This window comes from Saccostrea echinata, unplaced genomic scaffold (assembly GCF_033153115.1).
Source record: "Saccostrea echinata isolate AGI-Se365-2 ecotype Australia unplaced genomic scaffold, CSIRO_AGI_Sech_v1 ptg000002l, whole genome shotgun sequence".
In the NCBI taxonomy this organism is placed as follows: domain Eukaryota; kingdom Metazoa; phylum Mollusca; class Bivalvia; order Ostreida; family Ostreidae; genus Saccostrea; species Saccostrea echinata.
In genome coordinates this window covers 16,443,309-16,456,630 of record NW_026889751.1, presented here as the reverse complement: position 1 = coordinate 16,456,630, position 13,322 = coordinate 16,443,309, and the positions used below count along the sequence as shown (strand labels likewise).

At 33.1% G+C, this 13,322-nt stretch overlaps 1 protein-coding gene across 1 annotated transcript in view; it reads right to left on the bottom strand.

Moving 5' to 3' along the window:
- The window catches only part of LOC133173612 (ninein-like), a 48,282-nt gene extending 44,704 nt beyond the window's left edge, over positions 1-3,578 (bottom strand). Inside the window, exons 1-2 of the mRNA XM_061308594.1 lie at positions 3,497-3,578; positions 728-944 (exon numbers count right to left, since the gene is read on the bottom strand). Coding sequence (XP_061164578.1) covers positions 728-919 — 192 coding nt within the window. The 5' untranslated portion in view covers positions 920-944; positions 3,497-3,578. The remainder of the gene's footprint in view (positions 1-727; positions 945-3,496) is intronic.
- Between the last annotated feature and the right edge of the window lie 9,744 nt (positions 3,579-13,322).

Genomic DNA, 13,322 nt, shown 5'->3' with positions numbered 1-13,322 from the left:
CCTATTTAACACATACAGATTTTGTTTTCTACGAAAATGAGAGGGCCCAAGGTCCTTCTCACTTTGAAAGTCATCAATCATTTAATACAATTATGTAATAATGACAGACTAAAGTATTGACTTGTTTGATACACATTACAAACTTCATAGAAATTCAGTCCAGGCTAAACACCATTTCAATCATTTGTCAAAAGTAAAATCATTTCTTTTTTACCTGTAACTCCATGGTTTTTTTTCAGTGAGAATTTATTTCTTCTGGGCATGGATACTTCTCATCCATTAATACTATTCTGATACTGTGACACTGACCTTATATCCAAATGAACTTGCCTCAGAGTCATATATTACATAACTTTTTAACACATAAAAACCTATATAATTAGCAATTAGCCTCTTCAATTCTTGTTTTCCTAAGTTATGGCATTGAGATCGGTTCTTATCAACTTATGAACTGGAACTCAAAATTTTCCTAGAACTGCACATTGGTGATTAGCATTTTTTATTTTGGACTTAGACTTGTACTCCATTTCAGAGCAATATACAGATTACTATTTGATTAAGACTAAAATGTTTCACAATCCTAGACCCAGAACAATTTTTTAATTTTTTTTTAATACATTTGAAGCCTGTGACCTTGTCTGAATGACGATACGATGTAGTCACAAACAAGATGTGGATCTATAACAGTAGTAAGACTCGGGCTGGAGAAGAGTTTTTTATCACCCACCTCATCACATTCAGCATTGTCTATGAGGTGATCCACAATGTCCTCCGCCTGCTCGTCCAGCTGTAGTTTGTGACAGAGGGCCAGAAGTTCGCTACGACTGAGGTAGCCACGATGGTAGATGTCACAGCTATCAAACACTTCCTTCAGCTGTGCGATGTACAGATCCACATCTTCCACCTCATCCACATTCATTGCTCCACTAACTCATCCACCTTGTCTATTTAAAAAAAAAAAAAAAAAAAAAACATGCATATTTGTACAAAAATTTTAATATTAACTAGAGTTTCAGTCGAATTTCAAAATGGGGTGAATTCAAGGAAAGATATAGTTATCTCAGTCACTATTACAACTCTGTCAGGGCAAATTTAGAAGGGGCAAAATCATTTGCAGTGAGAAATTGTGTGAAAATAACATGGGGCAAAAATTAACCCTGTACACAGTATATACATGTACATGTATCTATATGATTTTTATGATAACATGCATAAAGTTTTCTCCCATATTGATCTCTGACAAATTGAAAGTATTCACTCTTTGGGCAATTGAAGATGACAAGAGAGCCATAGTTCTTGACAGTCATCTCAATATGTCAATCACTTTTTATTCAAAAGAACTTTATTTTCAAATAATTACGCGAGACCGTCTGCTCACAAAAATTTTGTTCTTGCAAAAATTTTTATAAGTATAGATAATATACAGCAATAACCAGAATTCGTTAAATTTTTTCCTGCTTATAAGTACCAAGTACATAAGGTCTCACCAAAATTTGGTGATCTACAGTACTGTATACAGGGAAATTTTCACCCCAGATTTATTTTCACCCCTTTCATCCTAGCCACAGGTGGGCAAATTCAAACTGAGTGAATTCAAAGTACACAGTATAATTTCTTAAACAGAATTGTGTCTGGGTGAATTTAAAATGGGGCAAAATTGTTTGCAAGCGCAAAAGGGTGAATATAACAAGGGGTGAAAATAACCCTGTATACAGTATTATGAAACAATTATATTTGACAAATTCCTTATAACTAACCATCGATCTTTTATTATATAACAAAACACAGAGCATTCAGTTGTTTTTGTATTACTACTTATACCCCTAAAAAAGTTATTTTAAGATTACCCTATCCTTTTCAAAAGTCCTAGAATATAGTCTATGACCACTCAAATTGAATTTTAATTCTAAAAGTGGCCTCTCAGAATACCTGCTTATCAAGTTCATTTTTTTCACTTGATGCTTAAAACTAAAGAATAATTTTACAGTTATAAAGCATTATCCTACCTCCAACCTGATGCCTGAACCCTACAAAAAGGGGACATTTAACTGGTCATGACAATTTTCTCCCAAAATCCTAGAAAGATGTTCAGGGAAGAAAAAAGCTCATTACAGAAACCTTGTTTACCATGCTGACCCACAATGCACTATAAAATCATGGTACAAAAGAAATTCTGAAGATCTTTTTTGACTGTTGATATAGAAATATGTACTACGCAGAAAAAAACATCTACATCACAATTAAGTCACACATTTGCATTTTCAAGACAGCAGTTAAAGGGAGACAACTCAAAAAGAATTCCTGAACTTAATTGATACATTAATTTCAATGATTTCTTACAATTAATCAAACAATAATGAAATCTTCAAACACATTTCACTAATTAGTTACTAGGAAAATTGAGTTCTATATAAGAACAGAACTGATGGAGACTTACAGACAGACACAACCATAGTTCCTACTCTGATACGAATGTAATCTATGTTGCACTCAACTGTCTGCTTTTATCAGCAGATAATCTGGTAAAATTTTAACTTCTGTTGAACAAAATTTACCTTTGTTTACCTACAGTATATCACTCTCTCTTTCTTGGTAAGGTCAATCCTTTTTCCAAACCAATATCATACTTTTGGGGGACAAAAACCTTATCTGATCTCACTTTGATCTAAGACTTTACCCTGTCTCGGTCCTCTCTGATCATATTTTAAGTCAATCAAAAGATAATGTATACCAATGTATGATAGATGCCCTGCATGTAATATTTACTAATATATCACAAATACCACCCTCAGTGATAAAAAGCACAGCTGCCCTACTTGAACTTGTTCTAAAGGTCAATTTAGATAATATTTCACAGTTCTTTTAAAGAAATGAGCACCGAACTGCATGATAATAGCTACTTTAATATGTTAAATTAATATCCTTATATAGTCATCTGTTTTAGTCATTTTGCAGCTTGTACAATTTATTTTTTTTTTTTTCAGTTTACACTTAGGAAATGTTCTAGTCTTTATTTGATGAAACTCTCTCTACACTATCTTGACAAAATAATACAGTATATGACTTAAATATATAAAGATCACGGCTATAAATAAATAAAATTAGCATTTCAAATTATCGTATATACTCGTGTATAAGTCTGTCCGCCTATAAGTCGGTTGTATTTTTTGCAGTTATTTTTGAGCGATTTGCCATTGACCTACTTATAAGTCGGTACAACTTTTTTGCCAGAATAGGTTGACAATATCAAATAAATGCTTGTGTTTTAACCTGGTCCAACCTTTCCACTCGACTTTTTCTGACAAAAGTTTCAAACAATTCTATAACAATGGCTTGTACTTATGAAAGAGTTTACTGTTAATATTACAAATGCATGTTTGATCTAAAATACCAAATTTATTTAGTATGTATCTAAAATACATTTTTTTGTTTTAATCTGGAATTGTTTTCCATTTATTTCCAATATCCATTAAGTACAAGTCTATATAATTTCTACCTTTCTGATGATTTGAACTCCATTCCTTTTCTTTTTCCCATGAAGACAATCAGCTGGGTCATTTCACCATCTTTACATCTTTGTAATTCCTGCTTAAAATGAATGTATAGAATAAGTTACATGTATGTAACATATTACATTAGGTGTTGGTGACAATCAAATCCATATCTTTAATTAAGTACTGAATTCTTCACAACGGTTGTGTTAAAATCACACCAAATACACAACACAGATCATGTTAAGTTAGCATAGCTTGGATTATTATCAACATGAAGCTGTTTCAAGCTCTAAGTATTTAATGAAGATAGGATTGAAATCTGATGGCACTGGGTGACATATTCTATTGTTTTCAGAAAAATATAGTGTTGACAACATAACTTGGACAAACTCATCCAGAAACACGACACACCTAAAAAAAATCCCTACAGTGGCAAAAAAATTGACATTTTTGGATAACAAGTCCATTAATGTGTTTTAAAATCTAACTCTTCCGAGTGATCACAATAGATAAATTAACATTCCTATCCTATTTCAGTTTGTGTTGGACTGTTAAATAGTTCAGGTGTTGATTTAAATTACAACTATAAGGGTATTGTGTTATTTTTCTAATGATCCTGAAAGTGATCAATTTCTGGCTGTGCTAATTACATCTGACCTATAACCATATGTGTATAAGAGGTAAATAAGATTACAACATTAAATCCCTTTCTTCTGAGTAACAGTGGAGCGAGATAAGTCAACATTATCCAAATTATCAAAACTGATTGATTTCTATTGAAGAGGTCTCTGAGTGTACATTGTATAATGCATTTTGACCCGACCTGCACAAATCAATTGGTAACAAAGTATCAAGGAACTTACATCATGTAGCATTGTTGAAAGTTGAGTGGGAATCCAGAAAAATAATTGACATCTTATCTAAAAAAAAAATGTTTGTTTGTTTTTTTTTTTTCAACATTTTTCAAGAAAAAAAAATTTCATCCATGATCATAACAGCTAGGATTTGACCTTCCTACAACAACCTGCCTTTGATTTAACATTTTTATACTAAATTAACAGTAAAACATACTGTTCGGGGAAAAATTAACAGTAAAACATACTGTTCAGAGAAAAAGCCCCCCCCCCCCTCCCCAATACAATACTACATATCTGGTATCTGCATGCTGATTCAATATTCAATTTTTTTTTTAAATAAGATTATTGTATTCTCAAAAGATTTTAAGAATAAATGCATTGAAGATTTCTCTCTTTTTTTGATAAGTTGTCATACAGTAATACAATATACATCACAAGAATATGGGTAAATATTTTCATGAAAATTAAAAATACTCAAAAGACAAAACATTTTTAACAACATATGATGTAGTAAACTCCAATGTACAGATAATGACATCTTATTGTTCAACATACAATCAAATACATTACCTTGTGGTTGAAAGAAATGACAACCCAGTGACCTTGTACAATGTACTACATACATCACCGAAGCCAGACCACAGAAAGAAAATTTTTAATTTTTTTTTTAAAAGAAGATCGAGACATAAAAACTTTACCTTACTTGTTAAAATCACTGACTTTTTCCAATTCAATACATCAAAATTAACAGCTCTGAATTTTCCATTTGTGGGTGATTAATGATTCGGTCAATACCAGCCTGACTGGCCATTCATTATCAATTTATCTGCTTCATAATTCAATTGTCCTCATGATACACCTGTTACACAATCTATAACAAAGCCATCAAATGCATTAAAGTATATACTGACCTCGATACGCTCGTTAGTGACGAAGCAATAAATCGTTAACTGATAATCAATCCTTTGCCATTAGAAGTCAAAAACTTCCCCATTTCCATTTACTCTCCTCAAGATAAATAAATTACACTTTAATTTTTACAAAATTTTCTTGATTAATCCATGCACAGTAGCTAAAATAAAATGCTCCACATCAAATTTAAACAAAGATTTGCACATGCACAATCAATTGAACACAGACACCTCAAAGTCCATAATAGCTAGATCATCTTTTCTACTCTGCTAAACATTTCATTTTATTTTATTGACCTCAATATTTCACTTTTTTTTCTTTGTTGAAATAAACTTACATGTAATCTTGGGTTTTTAAAAGTTAAACATAATCTGGATTACTCAATCTTAGTGTTATAGCCATCATTTCAACATGTATTGTCTAAACATGGGGAACTAAAATATTTAAATCTTAATCTTTACAAATCTTAAAGTGCCTGAAATGTGTGTGCTTTTAAAATGTTATGATAAATAAAACTTATTATCAACAAATTTAATATTCATACCTTGACATTATCTTTTTTTTTTTTTGGGGGGGGGGGGGGGGGAGGGGCACTGAAATGATCAGTCACATGCCTAGTCACATTTTAATCTCTTTTTCAAAATAAAAGTTAATTTAGTCCAAGAACTCATGTTTCACAGAAAAATCTGAATGCCCTATCTTGGTTAAGCAACCCTTCAGCTTCCAAACTTGTCTTCTCATCTTCTTGTGGATTCAGTAAAACATGTACTCAAAAATAACTGTTAATTGAATTACAGCCCTTGAATATAGACATCTAATTCAATATTCTAGATATATATTTTACAAATAAAAATTGTTTTAATTTAATTTTACACTGGTATATACAGTCAAGTTGGTATATTAAAAATATAACATATTTCTCAAAGTAAACATTAAGAAAAAAAATTCTCATACACATATTTTTTTTTTAAAAATGTGAATTTCATGTCTGGCATTTTTTCAAACTAAAAACTTTGCCCATGTAATAATCTAAGCTGGTGAATTTCATACATCATAATAAGAAATGCCTGCTCAGCTACTGGCATATTATGAAACCAAATAATCAATAACTTCTGAATTAAAAATGTCAATTCTTACCAAGAAATTAATTTGTCAGCATATTCCACTCCAACACAAAAATCTTCAAAGATTAACCATTACATATCTTAAGACACAATAACCCAGCCAAAGAATTTGAATGCATTGAATACACAAATATCTATATCAGACCCAACTCTAGAAGTCTTAATAAGCCACATAAATCTGATAATCTCCAATCTAGTCTTTGTCTAATATCAACATTTTTTTAAAAAATACCTCACATTGCAATGTGTTTAAACTTGAAAGTCTAAAGAGATCAATAAGTGAAAATCTTATGGTTAAATACCACTTAACATATTGTTTTAAACCCCCTTCTAGGACAATTAATTTTGAGAAAGAAATTGAATTTTTGTGTTAATGACATTTCTGAGTAATTGGATACCATGCTTATTGAATCAGAACTCTGCAAACAAAGAGATTTTTGTGCCTGATTGACCAACACATTACATGATGAATATACATCTACCCATGTCATTGTTTTATCCAATTAGCTTATCTCGCCAGATTACAGTACATCTCATTCGTGTGTGTAAAGTCAACATATAACACACAATGAAAACATTTAAATACCTTGATCAAACTCGGCTGTGCATAATTAACTTTGTGCCCCACTTTATTGACATTCAGTCATTGTATATATCTTATCTTCACCTTTTTTTTAAAAACCCTCACTCTTAAAAATCTATGCCAAAAATGCCATATATATTTCTATGCTCGTTCATTTTCAGGAGCCATATTACATCATGTCAGTAAAGCAGGAAAATACAAATTCTTACATTTCTTAAGTTCACTGAATGACTGTAATTCTGTAATTATTGGATGAACAGCTATGATGTGACAGAACTTGACGACATGCTGCATAGACTGTCTTTCCACCCAAGGAAGATCCACCCACTGAAAGACCTCGACCAATCTCTGACAAACAGTCTCCACAAGTGCCTCTTCTGAAGATCATGGCTTTACTTCCTAAACAAGTTATCCTGTCAACCATTGAAATAATTCTATATAGCAACAAATGACAGGCAAGGCAGAGAAATCAAACACCTGTACACTAGCTGTGACAGAGGGACTTGCTTCTGATGCATAAAATATATTTCATAAAAAAATTATATCCAAAAAATCCATAAGAGTACTTTCGGTTATGAATTTTTTACAAACCAGAAGTAAGCCCATGAGTAAAGATTCATATAAAGACAGGTAGAACAAACATGTATTGTTTTTAAAAGTTAAACCATGCAGTATTACAACCAACTCCATAATAAGTCATTGAAGAAAATCAACTCCACACCCATTCACCATTTTTATTCACAGGATTTGTTGTTGTCTCCATGCAACAATGTGACTTAGCAGGCATGTCAAGGACAGTGTCCAGTTGGGGGCCTGGAATCAAAGCCCTCTCTCCTCCTGAATATCGGCAATTTAAAGAATTTCATTTTAACAATTTACCTTTATTTAATCAATGTATGACTGTGAAAAAATGCATCTAATTTCTTGTTTTTGTTTTTTTAAAGGAGGGCATGAGTCTGGAGCACCCCACCTGAATCTGTGCCTGCTGACTGTACATTTAGAATACATAAGTCTGAACAGAATTTACAATCAGACTACCGAGGTACTTTAGTCAGAATGAACTGATTATCCTTGTAATACCAAATTTAGAAATTTATGGGTGTTTATAAGAGAGTTAACATAAATGAGTATTTATTGCTAAAATAAAGTTGCATTTGTTGTCACTTTTTGCCATTACATAGCATTGACATAATGCTTCAATTTGTTGTTTCCAATATATGTATTGGATTATATGTATTATAAGTTGCTTTATCAATGTGCATGATGGCTCTTGAATATCACCTGATTATTATCAGATTATTTCCCATGGCCATGTGTTCAAATTTCATGGTGTACGGTAAATCTGGTACACATGTAGGTCTTCATAGAATAAACGGGATCGGGAACATGAGAAGTCCGAACTAGAAGCAGTCTTCAACTGTCTTAGCAAATTTTCTCGTTAAAAGATCACAATATAGGGAATTTTTCATAATAATTCTCCATTTTAAGTGTAATAAATTTCATAATTGTATTCAATAATTCATACTTGCTTAAATAATAAATATAAAGAGTCCAATATTCAACTCTCTATAAAACTAAAGTGAATCTCCTGGTCCAGCACGCTGCAAGACCAGTTTTCAGACACTCGATCCCGATCGCAATTTACTATATGTCCAAAAAGCTTCAAAAAATGGTAACCGCTCCAAAAAAATGGTAACCGCATGCATGGCCGAAGGAACCGGGGGGGGGGGGGGGCACGGCCCCCAATAATTTTGCCGATATATAGTTTACTATAGAAAACGTAGATATGCTTGTGCCCCCTCAATAAAAACGTCTGATAACCTTTTTTTTTTTTTTTTTGCTTGTCAAGAAATATTTGGTAGTTGATAGTGCCCCCTCAACTGAAAATGTACGGCTGTGCCCCCCCCCCCAAACTGAAATTGCTTCCTACTGGCCTGGCATGTGTATATGACGAAGAAGAAACAAAAATAGTACTGCAACAAAAAGTGTACCCGGGGGCAGACCTTTCAGTGAAAATTTCCATTGTTAATAAACATGATAAACAGGAAAACAATGGGGCCAGCTCCCCCTCCCCCAATATTACATGCCTGTGGTATCATACATGTAGCGTCAGCTTCCCATGGGCGCTGCCATCTAAATGGTCAATTTCTCGGCTGGTTCGCCCATCTTCTTCATTTGTTAGGCCAAAGTTACTAAGTGTCAAACATTGTACTTCAATAACGCACTTTATCTAAGTTAATTAAGAACTGAAGAGAAGAAAAAGAACCTTTAACACCTGTATAGTTACCTTCTTTTATCACTAAATATTTTAACATTTATGTCTTAGTTTATTTTCTCATTTTATCACTATGACATCAGCTATATGACTTTTTTTTTTGCTTGTCAAAAAATTTTGAGTCGGATTTCTCATTAGAGTGGACCCCCTGGAAAAAATCCTGGATCCGCGCATACATGCTCATGTTCTGTGTGTGTGTGTACATGTATATATGTGTGTGTGTGCGGGGGGGGGGGGGGGGGGGGTAGGGTCTTTCTGAGGGTATGTGTGTATTGTATACTTGGTCTTGTAAAATCCAAGTAAAAAGTAATACCTGTTTCAATTTTTTGTTGTATAATGAGAGATTCTACAAAATTATGATAAAAGTATATTCAACAAAAAACCTTGCATGGTTTTAATTCAAATGAGTGTACTTCCGGTAATCATCAGATCAGGCCCGTAGGAACCCAGAACACGGGGGGGGGGGGTGCCCCCCAATAATTTGACAATGATATATTTGACAATGGAAAGCAAACATTATCTACAGTTGTGCCCCCTCTATAATGTTGTCAGTATATATTGTATAACTGGTTGCGTCTATTTTTTTTTGGGGGGGGGATGCTTGTCAGGAATTTTCGTTAGGTTGTGCACCCTCCCCCTCCCCCCCCCCTAAAAAAATGATATTGCTTCTTACGGGCCTTTCAGCAACACTACAATTTAGGACTGCATATCCTAACTAGTTTACATTCATTGATCCATCTACACACTAACTATTCCCAAACCTTGACTTCGGTACTAATGAGTACATACATCAATTCAATGCAAAATGAATAACAACAATGTTATTGTAGAAATTTTCTATCGAAGAAGTTTGGGTTTGCAGTTGTCTCTTCTGTAGAAATTAAACTGTCGAATCAGTTGTTTGCTGAAATAATATTTATTTACTCTATACAAAGTCTGTAGACTAATTGGTTAAAAGGGTCACAATGCTGAGTCTATTAAACGTTCAGGACAGTTTATTTCTTTTCGATGTTTTGCAGTTGTCGCTTTTTGTCAGATACTCATTCACAAACTCAGTAGTTCGTCGAAAATCAGCATTATTTATTCTTTTATATTAGACTATGAAGTTAGTTTATTTCCACCTCTCCACGGTTTTGAAGTAGTCGATTTTGTGGAAAACTCATACGAAAAATCAGAATCAATGTTCGATGAACAATCAGGATGACACATACATGTACTATCACCAGAGTCTTTATATCTGATTGTGTCTTTATCGAGATTGCAGCTTATACGTAATTGTTTTCATCCAACCAGGTACAGCATTGTTACTTTCAGAATTTCCACATTTTTTCATACAGGTTTTGTATGTTCTTGGTTGTATTCTTTTGATATTTGTATTAATGTCAAATTCGTACTGAATTAAGTTAGACAACTCAACTTCGCCCCTAATTGAGACTATACGTACACGCATGCAGCGTTCATAGCAATCTGCAGCTGGTCATTCACAATTTTGTTGTTTCTATGTAAAACGTACCAAAAATATCAGATTTGAATTTGCAATAACTAAAATTTCCAAGATGAATAATTACAATGTATACGAATGCCCACAATTACGAAAGCCTATTAGGATCAAACTACGGTAAAAAAAAAAATTTAAAAGGCATTATAACGCCTTTTGATTGATTGATTGTATATTGTTTTACGTCCCATTCGAGAATTTTTCACTCATATAGAGACGTCACCATATACCAGTGAAGGGCTTCAAATTTTGACCTTTACTCGGCACTCAGGGCCATTGAGCAGTGAGGGATCTTTATCGTGCCAACGCCTGCCGTGACACGGGGCCTCGGTTTTTAAGGTCTCATCCGAAAGACCCGCAACTTTCACTCCAAAGTGCCGAGCGCATGGCGAAGGAACAGTTGCTACCTATTTTTTATCGACTTAGGTCTGTCGCGGCCGAGATTCGAACTCACGACCTCCCGATCACGGAGCGAGCGCTCTACCGACTGAGCTACCGTGAACGGTCCTATAACGCCTTTTGAAAAGGCGTTATAACGCGAAAAAAGGCGTAATAACGCAAATAAAGGCGTAATTACGCCTTTCCAAAAGGAGTTATAACGCGAAAAAAGGCGTTATTACGCCTTTCCAAAAGGCGTTATTACGCCTTTCCAAAAGGCGTTATTACGCCTTTCTAAAAGGCGTTAAAACGCCTTTATAAAAGGCGTTATTACGCCTTTCCAAAAGGCGTTATAACGCCTTTCTAAAAGGCGTTATTACGCCTTTCCAAAAGGCGTTATAACGCCTTTCTAAAAGGCGTTATTACGCCTTTCCAAAAGGCGTTATTACGCCTTTTTTCGAGTTATAACGCCTTTTAAAAAGGCGTTATGACGCCTTTTAAGGAGGTTCGATCCTGAGCTTTTGAGCAGATTTTGGTCTGGAGCTTTATTTCGAAAATCCTGCATCATTTTTAAGTTCTAACATTAAATCTGGATTCTACAATGCAAATTAAACTTTATCCAATGAAAAAAACCGCGATTAAATTCCATTCAAGTAGGATTAAGAAAGGAACTATATTTTGTGGCGGAAGTTTTTTTTTTAGAAGAAAATGATCAATTCTTCCCTTTTAAATATATACAGTACTGTTAAGTTTAGATTCCTATTTTTCCATGCTGGTTGCAAACAGAGCTGTTTTTTGCAGTGAAATGTTTTATGCTGGTTCTGAAATATCTATTAAATTATTTCTTATGAATTCTTTCATTATACTGTGACAAATATAGTTAATATATTCTGAAAGACCAGGAAAAAATTGAGCCAATTTTAACATAAAATTAACACTTTTTTTTAGTAATATCTAAAAAATTTAGATCATAGACCCCCACTCTTGTTTTTCTTTTCTGAATATATAAGATAAATTTGATCAATCTGCTTAAATTCAGCAAAAGTTTAAGACTTTAAAATAATTTTCTTGCTTGTTAAATTTTTAATGCCAGAAAAATCACATTTTGTGAGTGCAGAAAGGTCAAATAATTGATTATGCGAAGCAATTTGAAACTTTTTCTTATTCACAATTTTAATGTGTCTTTTTTTAAATAGACTAATAGTTTATTTTGTCCCATGATTTATTTGGATAAAAACTTTGGAGGGAAAACGTCGAAGATGTGATTTTTGATTAAGACACAAATTTCAGTGCAAAAAGGTCATATTAAATGTACTGTAGTGCCAAAAGAAGAATATTGACCCCCATTTTTTGTTTTGATTTTTAATTAAGCTATATGTGTAGAAACTAAAAATATACTTGACAAAAAAAGTTTAAGACTTTAAATATCAGGATCCAACCTCGTTAATTTTTTTTTACCGTAGTTTGATCCTAATGGGCTTTCGTACACAATAGTGAAGATAGAAATAAAAGTATTTTGTTCGTTGTGAAAGGGTTTTCGATTACAAGGATGCAGTTTGTTCTGCGTTTCAAATTTCCAAATAGAAAAAGAAAAAAAAGCAACATCAACTAAAATTCAAATCTCTGTGTGTGTGTGTGGGGGGGGGGGGGGGGTATTGCGTAATTGGTCTTGTCAAAATTAAGTAAAAAATATTATACTTGTCGCAATATTGTTTTACATTGAAGGATTCTATATACTACATGTGATAAAAGTGTATTTCAAATGACATTACATTAAATTTAACTGATGACTTCTGGTAATCATCAACAGCATTGAACCATTATTACTACATTAAATAAGTTTATTTCCGTCTCTCCACAGTTTTGTATTTGTCACTCTTGTTGAAAACTCATTTGCAACATCAGTATTAATTATTCAATGAAAAATCAAGACGAACTGCTATCCTTTCTGACATACATGTATTTCATTTTATCAAATAAAATTTGTCGTGTTAAAATAGTCAAGTTGCAGACTTTAGAATAGAATTGAATAGGATTTATTACCAAATCAGGGCCCAATGGGCATAAACATATAACATGTATAATTACAGATAGGATAACAGACAGAATACAACATATAATGAAGAGCAATTCTTCCATTTAGTGCATTGGTGGTGTTTTGAGTGTCATATGTAGACATAGGTTGTCTTGATTTAAGATAT